Source organism: Anolis carolinensis, chromosome 2, assembly GCF_035594765.1.
Source record: "Anolis carolinensis isolate JA03-04 chromosome 2, rAnoCar3.1.pri, whole genome shotgun sequence".
Taxonomy (NCBI): Eukaryota; Metazoa; Chordata; class Lepidosauria; order Squamata; family Dactyloidae; genus Anolis; species Anolis carolinensis.
In genome coordinates, this window is record NC_085842.1 from 275,828,136 (window position 1) to 275,837,310 (window position 9,175).

Below are 9,175 nucleotides of genomic sequence, written 5' to 3' on the forward strand. Positions count from 1 at the left end.
AATAGGCACCGCTTTAAGTGGGAAGGTATTAAAAAGTGCCCATAAGGACATGCTATCAGTTCGATCTGGAGGACTAATGACGACAGCTCTTTGGCATGAAAGATGGAGCAGCAGCTCCCTCCCCCCCCCCCCCCCCCGGCAGTAGCTGGAGCTGAGCACAGCCTCCAGATGCTGGAAATGGAAAAGATGGGAAAGGTGTTTACCTCTGTTTATGTATTGTCTGTCTTTGTTAATTGTATAATAGCATTGAATGTTTGCCTTATATGTGTTCTGTAATCTGCCCTGAGTCCCCTTATGGAGATAGAGCAGAATATAACTAAAGTATATTATTACTTTATTATTATTATTATTATTATTATTATTATTATTATTATTATTATTATTAATTATTGAGGCTTCCCATGTTGCACAGGTAGCAATGGGGGGAAGTCATATGGTTGACGCCCGGTGATGCAGGATGTGGGGTGATGGGTTCCCCATGCTCCCCGATGGCAGTCACCAGATTTTTCACAATCCATGGCAATTCCGGCGATGCATGTGAAGAGGTCGTAAGTGAGTGGGATTACACTGGATCAGTTTCAATTGATGAGGACTGCTGATGTGAACCAACTGCTGGGACAAGTTAGGATAACCTGCTTTCTGATCCCTGCCCCTCTTGGCTGGTCATCCAGGGAGGAGATTTAATTAAATTTCAAATATAATAAATTATCAATACATCTCTCAAGGAAGGGAATTTTCCACCCTGTTTAAAAGAAGCTGTTTTTCAACTACTGTTGAAAAAACCCTCCCTTGATCCCCTGAACATAAATAACTACAGACCAGTCTCTAACCTTCCTTTTTTGAGCAAAGTAATTGAGAAGGCAGTTGCACTCCAACTTCAAAACTGCCTGAATTTTGGATGACATACATTACCTTGACCCATTTCAAACCGGCTTCAGAGGAAGTTATGGAGTTGAGACTGCTATGGTTGCCTTAGTGCAGTGGTTCTCAATCTGTGGGTTCCCAAGTGTTTTGGCCTACAATTCCCAGAAATCCCAGCCAAATCCCAATTTCTGGGAATTGAAGGCCAAAACACCTGGGGACCCACAGACTGGGAACCACTGCCTTAGTGGATGATCTCCATTCCTAACAACTGGCCTAAATGGCTTTGGTAATATCAGCTAGAGGAGATTCATTAAATCAATTGTTGAACAGACAGCAGATTTATAAATTCAATTTATTAAATACGGCTCCTCTAACTGTGACTACTAGTAGCATTCAGGTCTGATCATTTCGCTTGAAAGCTTTAGTGTTTCAAAATAAAACTACTTCAAATAACATCATCTCACATGATTAAGACCTGCCCAAAAAAGCATGAAAAATAGCATGCAAGCTTTGAAAGCTTCACTGGCTTCTTCATTAGTCAAAAGTGTTAGAGGAATTTTTACAGCATCTATAGCATTGTATAAGGTATTTCCTGGAACTCCTGCTTAATGCTTTATCACATCATCCTGTTGTGTCTCAGCAATCACATTCTTTAAGCACACAGTTATTCCACAATTTCAAATTTTCGATGCTAAAATGGAGGGCATTGCCTTGATTGTGTGATGTTACCCCTTCCCATGGTACAGCAACTGAGCAATTGTGGGAAAATATTTTTTAAAAATGTTTTTTTAAATGCTTCTGGTGGCAAAGTGTGTTAAAGCGCTGAGCTGTTGAACTTGCGGACCAAAAGGTTCCAGGTTCAAATCCCAGGAGCGGAATGAGCGCCCGCTGTTAGCCCCAGCTCCTGCCAACCTAGCAGTTCGAAAACATGCAAATGTGAGTAGATCAATAGGTACTGCTCCAGCAGGAAGGTAACGGCGCTCCATGCAGTCATGCCAGCCACATGACCTTGGAAGTGTCTATGGACAACGCCGGCTCTTCGGCTTAGAAATGGAGATGAGCACCAACCCCCAGAGTTGGTCACGACTGGACTTAACGTCAGGGGAAACCTTTACCTTTACTACTATTTTTTAAAAACAAAAACAAGGGAATGGAGTAAAAAGCATGTTGTTCCTACACAATGATGTTTTCTTTGGCTGAACACCAGAAGTGGAATGGTACTATTATCTGTCAGAACCCTGCTACTAGAGCCTGGATGTGGCTCTGAGTTTCAGGGTCACTGACATTGATAAGACACCTGCGTCCCAGGACTCGGAGGAGAAACGGCTGATGGACTTGGCGGGGAATTTGCGCGGGGTTTTACTGAGCGGGAAGAGACTGTTCAAATGAGGGGGAGGGTATATAAAGGAGGGTTGGCCGGAGCCTCCCATTCTTGGCTTTTCTGATGTTCATGTTTCCTACAGTAAAAGTTCCTGGTGATACCACAAAGAGTCTCGTGTGTTCATTCAGGAGCGGCTGTGGTGAGCTGACACTAAGCCAAGAATACGGACACCATCCCGCTGTAGCGGTGAGGTGTAACATGCAAGTGGAGGATGAAGAGCTCTTGGGCGCCGGAGGAGGAAGGTCGGAAAGGGCCACTCCCGAGACGGACGCTGAGTTCCACCAGCTGGCGGCCCTGGCGTCATCCACCGCTTATGCCCAGCCAAATGGGGTAACCCAGAGGCGCGGAGTGGTGCGGGGAGATAGCACCGGAGGAGAGGAAGGTTCACCTTCCCCAGGCCCGCAAAAGATGGTGTTTCTGGAGGAGAGGATGTCGGCGATGGAGACCACCCTGGCAGTGATGTCGAGGGCGATGGAGCGCCTGGCGGTTTTGGCGGAGCCGGAGCGAGGAAGGGAACTCCGGGCTAGCTCAATGTGGGACGTGAGCATGGGAAGCAGCCAGGGCTTTGCAGACCTCCCAGCACCGAAGGGAAGGGAAATGCGAAAGGAGCCCGGTGCCCGGCCCAAGATCCAAACGAGCCTGACGCGGGTGGAGGAGAGTGACGACGAAGGGGAAAAGCCTCCGAGAATCCCGGCTACGCTCCCAACTGAGACCCTGGTGCCCCTGGCGAATGCCGGGCGTGGCACAGGACAAAGGGAAGCAGCAGCGGGGCCCACTGGCCCGCAAGGGGGCTTGCGACGGGCGGAGGATTGGGGATTGCCACCACAGGGACCCCTACCGAGACGAGAGGAACTAAGGATCGAGTTTGGGGGAGAGTCCTCTGAACTGGATTTTTTCCTGACCACGGTGAGGGGCTATATGGAGGACAATGCCCACACTTTTAGAACGGAATCCAGCCGGGTACGGGCCATTGGTGCAGTGTTGAAGAGGGGAGCGGCCAGCTGGTACGTTCAACTACACGCGCGGCGCGACCCATGTCTGGGGTCACTCCGACGCTTTATGGGGGCCCTGGAGACCCGTTTCCGAGATCCACTGGAGCAGATCCGGGCGAGGGAGGAGTTGAAGACCGTCTCCCAGGGGCAGAGGTCGGTATCTGAGTATGAGGAGGAGTTCCAATGCCTCGCTGAAAAGGTGCCGGAATGGTCTGCAGTGACAAAGATAGAACTCTTCAAAGAGGGGCTCAGGCGGGAGATCCTCTCCTGGGCGGTGCATCGTGATGAGCCTGACACGCTGCGCGGATGGATTCAGCTGGCGGGGCGCATCGAAACATCGCTGGCCCAGGCGAGGAGGCACCGAGGAGGGCTACAGCAGCGGCCGCAGATGAAAGAGGGGAGCCGGAAGGAGGGATCAACCCCAGCCGGGAGGAGAACGGAGCCGACAGGGAACGTGAGCACCAGCAGGAGGGGCTGCTTCGTGTGCGGCCGTTTGGGCCACAGGGCTGCCGAGTGCTGGCAGAGAAAAGGGGAAGGCGGAGGCCCGCCCAAACCAAGAGCCGTGGCAGGGAAACGCGCCGAGGAAGAACCACCGATGAGGCACCACTCGGGGGGGTTGGTAAGTCAGGACAAAGCCATGATAGTGGTCCCCATTCAGCTGGAAAGTGGCAGCAAACAAGCAACCTGCAAAGCATTTGTGGATTGTGGATGTTCCAGGAACATCATCTCCCCTGAATTAGCCGAGGGATTGGGATGCGAAAGAACGAACCTAGAATCCCCAATAGCTTTTTCGCAGTTGGACGGATCCACAGCATCGGGATCATTAGCTAAGTACAGTGCCGAAGATGTAAAGTGTAAGATAGGGAGTTGGGAAGGAAAGGTGTCATTTGTGATATCACAAATAGCCAGCTATAATGTTATACTAGGCATGCCATGGCTGGGGCAGGCCAACCCGCAAATCAACTGGGAGGATAAGAGCATGATTTTCAGGATGAAGTTGGAAGGAGGGAGCCAGGAAGTGGAAAGGGAGCCGGGGAAAAGGGGGGAGGAAGACTCTATCAGGATAGCAGAACTGGCAGATAAATTACCCCCAGAGTATCGGGATTTTGTGGACGTATTTGATGAGAAGGAAGCAGACAGTTTCCCACCGAAGCGGAGAGTTGAAGTGAAGATAGAGCTAGTCCCAGGAGCAGAGCTTCCTAAGGCAAAAATATACCCAATGTCGGCTAGGGAAAAGGAGGAACTGAGAAAATACATTGATAAAAACCTAGCGAGGGGTTTCATAGAGCCTTCAAATTCCCCTCTAGGGGCGCCTGTGTTGTTCAGGCGCAAAAAGGACCAAACGCTGAGGCTCTGCATTGACTACAGGGGCCTGAATGCAATCAGTTCTGGAAATAAATACCCCCTACCTTTAGTGAAGGACTTGATCGCCCAGTTATCGGAGGGACAGATATTCACTAAATTGGACTTAATTGAAGCGTACCATAAATTGCAGATTAAACCAGAGGACAGGTGGAAGACGGCCTTCTCCTGTGCATTCGGATTATTCAATTATCGTGTGCTCCCTTTCGGTTTGTGCGGCGGAGGCGCCGCGTTCATGCAATTAATCAACGAAGTGTTGCATCCATTGTTGTACAAGGGAGTCTTTGTTTTTTTAGATGACATATTGTTAGTATCTCGGACTAAGGAGCAACACATAGAACTAGTCAGGGAAGTCCTGCAAAAGTTGAGAGAAGCAAAACTGTATGCGAAGCTTGCCAAGTGCGAGTTCAATAAAGACCAGATAGACTTTCTGGGGTATAGGATTTCCTCCCAGGGAGTGGCGATGGACCCTGCGAAGGTAGAAGACGTGAGGGGGTGGGAAGCCCCCAAAACACGGAAGCAGCTGCAATCCTTCCTAGGGTTCGCAAACTTCTATAGAACATTTATCAAGGACTTTGCGCGCCTCACTTTGCCATTAACGGATTTGTTAAAGACTAAAGGCAGGGGAGAAACAGCCAAAGTGAAGGCCCCAGGGGCCAAACTGACCTGGACAATAGAATGCCAGGAAGCTTTCGAAGCCCTTAAAAAGCGTTTTACTGAGGAGCCTGTCCTACAGCACCCTGATATGTCTAAAGCCTTTGTATTACATTGCGATGCGTCAGACCGGGCATATGGGGCAGTTCTGCTACAGAAAGACGAGGGGGGGAACCTGAAGCCATGTGGCTATCTGTCAAAAAAGTTTAGCGATACAGAAAAAAACTGGCCGATTTGGGAGAGAGAAGCCTTAGCGATTCTAAAAGCACTAGAGTGCTGGAGACACTTCCTGGAAGGAAGTGGAACACCGTTTGAGGTGTGGACTGACCATAGAAATTTACAGTATCTAAGATCCCCTCGTAAACTATCAGCGAAGCAAATTAGATGGGCCCAATATTTCAGCCGTTTTGATTTCAGACTCAGATTCTTCCAGGGGAAACATAATATACTCGCTGACGCTCTCTCTCGGATGCCTCAGCACGGGGGAGGAATTCAGGAATCTGAAGGGAGTATTTTTCTTGATAAGCAATGGGGCCTGGCAGTACTAACTCGAGCACAAGCGGCCAAAGAAAACAAACGTACTGCCATTTCCACGGGGGGAGGAGAAATATGGGAGGAAGAGTTGAAGCGAGCGTATGGAATGGACAAATGGTTACAAACAAACAAAGAAAAGGGAGAATTGTGTGGGGATTTGGTGTTTGTAAATAAGAAATTGTATATTCCTGAATGTTTAAGACGAGAAATGTTAAGGAAGTACCATGATAACAAGGGTGCGGGTCATCTAGGCCCCACCAGGACTATTAAACTGTTGGCCAAACAATGCTGGTGGCCCGGAATGAGGAAAGACGCCAGGGGATACGTCACGCAGTGTGAATTATGTGCAGAGGGAAAAACACCACCGGGGAAGCCCCAGGGGCTATTGCAGAAGGTGGTGGAGCCCATGAGGCCATGGGAATGCGTAGCCATGGATTTTGTAGGCGAACTACCCCCCCAGCAGAGGCCACAGATACATTTGGACAATATTGGACCTATTCTCAAAACAGGCACACTTTGTGGCTCTGCCAAAACTTCCTTCAGCTGAAAAACTTGCTGATTTGTATGTGAAGCATGTATATCGCCTACATGGGTGTCCCGACAAGATAATTAGTGACCAGGGAGTCCAATTTACTGCAAAATTTTGGGGAAAATTCCTACAGCTGTTAGGAGCAGAAAGGAACCTGAGCTCGGCCTTTCATCCCGCGACCAACGGGGGGGTCGAACGTACCCAACAGACCCTGTGCCAATTTTTAAGGATGTACACCAATTATAGACAGGATGATTGGGCGGACCTTCTTCCGTTTGCTGAGATGGCTTTTAACGGGGCCGTGCATTCGGCCACAGGTCGTGCCCCATTCGAAATAGTATACGGACAGGAGGTGGCACCTTTCCCCAGGCTACCCGAGTGGAAGGAAGGGGAGGGCCAGACCGACGAGGAATGGCCGGCCAAAATCAAGCAAGGGTGGCAAACCGTGGTAGAGGCATTGCGGGAAACACAAAAGAAGTACAAGCTCTTTGCGGATCGTAGGCGCCGAGAGGGGGACAAATTGGGCGAAGGAGATCTGGTTTGGCTGAGCACAAAAAACCTGAAATTGGGGTTCCCATCCAAGAAATTGGCTCCACGCTATATAGGGCCATTCAGGGTAGCAAAAAGAATAAACGAAGTGACCTATGAGCTGAGGCTACCAAAGGACCTAGGAAAGGTACACCCGGTATTCCATTGCAGCCTGTTAAAAAAGTATAAAGGAACTCTGGACAGCGGAGAACAATAGTTGTGTTTAATCTTTTCCTTCCAGGACGAAGGGGAGGAGGACGCCATGTCAGAACCCTGCTACTAGAGCCTGGATGTGGCTCTGAGTTTCAGGGTCACTGACATTGATAAGACACCTGCGTCCCAGGACTCGGAGGAGAAACGGCTGATGGACTTGGCGGGGAATTTGCGCGGGGTTTTACTGAGCGGGAAGAGACTGTTCAAATGAGGGGGAGGGTATATAAAGGAGGGTTGGCCGGAGCCTCCCATTCTTGGCTTTTCTGATGTTCATGTTTCCTACAGTAAAAGTTCCTGGTGATACCACAAAGAGTCTCGTGTGTTCATTCAGGAGCGGCTGTGGTGAGCTGACAATTATCCTTTTGTAATTGTGATTTACCACTCTCATGTGATAAAGCTCTAGTAATTCAATAGAAAATGTACAGCCTGTGACTGCCTTTTTATCATCTTCAGGGTTATTAAAAAAAATTCGAACCTGTTTTTCAAAGAAGCCAATCCATACATACCATAATTGTTTCCAAGAAAGCAGGCAAGTCCAACTGGAGCATTGTATGACTCTTGGATTAGGTGCACTATTGCTATTCATACAGAAAGGGTAACAGTTATTCATCATCGACTTAAGCAATGCATATACCTGTAGAACAGAGCCAGCTTTGCTGAAGGAGAAGAGAAGCTAGATGCCACATCAGCATGGTTCACTGTATTGTGATGTAGCACAGTTGGAGTTGGGTGCATAGAAAGCACAGGTCTTAGTTTCCCACAATGTCCTCATTTTGTGTTTCACACACTCAGACATGCCAAATGTAATAGGGAAAGTGCTCCTATTACTACTACAGTAGAGTTCCGGTTAACCAACGTCTGGTTCTCCAACCTACCGTATTATCCGAGATGCTTGCCAGAGGGAAGAGCCTTTTGCCTTCAGGAAGCAACCACACTTTGGAGAAGCCCAGTGCGTGTTGCTAGACAGCAACATGGCCCGGGCTTCCCTAAACTTTGTGCTTTTCCTGCATGGCAGAAGGGGGTTGACTATATGGCCCCTGAGGTTGCTCCTATTATTATAAATGTTGGATGGCCATATCTTGGGAGTGCTTTGATTGTGCTTTTACTGCATGGAAGAAGGAGGTTGGACTAGATGGACCCTGGTGTTTTCTACTGAAATACTGTTAAGTTTATGTTGACTAACATTGTTCTTCATTTAAATATTGTATTGTTCTTTCTTTTATTTTATTTTTTCGCACTGCAAACGAGATATGTGCAGTGTGTAAAGGAATTTGTTCATTTTTTTTCAATCAGCTCACACAAATCCTCTCCATCCATCTTCCACTGGCCTGGCCTGTCTGTCAAATTTTAAAATGCAGTGTGACGCCTGTGTCCAAAAGTTTGCCCATGGCCAATGTATCTATACATTATTACATAATATATAATGTAATGTAATGTAATATGTAACATTTCTTGGGGCTCCACAAAAAACGTTTGCTTCATAAAGGGCTCTGTGGATGAAAAAATTGAGAACCACTGGCCAAAACACATCATTTTCCTCCTTTCTTTTGCATTTTTCCAAGTCTAGTATTGATTTATCAACTTATTTGTTAAATAAGTCAAATAAAGTGACCCTATTCAACCCACCTGCAAGTTCAGTTTTTCCTCTACATTTTAGCTCAGCAAATATAGAATCTATTTTGATCGGTCATACATTTCCACATGTGACATGTTATATGAACCACAATTTCTAGTGAGTCTCGTACCAAAACAGAACAAAAGCCTGTGTATATCAAGAAGAAAGAAAGATTATGGACTTTTCTGAGCTGTAGCTTAAAGGTAGAATTAGTTCTGTTTCCATAGAAACTGTGTATTATGAACGTTAGCAAGTGGATAGAAATTATTATGTCTAAAAATGACAACACTGCCAGTCATCCTCCTGCATAATACTTTGACCATTTAATAATGAGATCTCTTTGGGGAGAAAAAAGCTATTATTTCTTATAGTTGTTGTTGGGTATTGAATTTTTTTTCTCTTAAAAATTCTGGTGTATAAATGTGGGCTTTGATTCTTACCAGCTTTTGGTGGATTCGCACAACTTTTGCATGCCAGTCAGTGCCATAGAACTCTGCCATCAA

General features: G+C 47.3%; 1 protein-coding gene across 1 annotated transcript; it reads left to right on the forward strand.

Moving 5' to 3' along the window:
- The first annotated feature begins 2,083 nt into the window (after nucleotides 1-2,083).
- On the forward strand, nucleotides 2,084-7,369 carry LOC134296697 (uncharacterized). Its single transcript, XM_062972234.1, has 2 exons — nucleotides 2,084-3,856; nucleotides 7,086-7,369. The coding sequence occupies exons 1-2, from the start codon at nucleotides 2,309-2,311 to the stop codon at nucleotides 7,125-7,127; spliced, it is 1,590 nt and encodes a 529-aa protein (XP_062828304.1). The 5' UTR covers nucleotides 2,084-2,308; the 3' UTR covers nucleotides 7,128-7,369.
- The last annotated feature ends 1,806 nt before the right edge of the window (nucleotides 7,370-9,175 follow it).

What these genes read in the sequence shown, in the direction of transcription:
- LOC134296697 (XM_062972234.1), top strand. Translation starts at nt 2,309, where the DNA reads ATGTTCATGTTTCCTACAGTAAAAGTTCCTGGTGATACCACAAAGAGT. An exon ending in GGCACCACTCGGGGGGGTTG is followed by an intron (nt 3,857 to 7,085) that starts GTAAGTCAGGAC and finishes TTTTCCTTCCAG; the next exon opens with GACGAAGGGGAGGAGGACGC.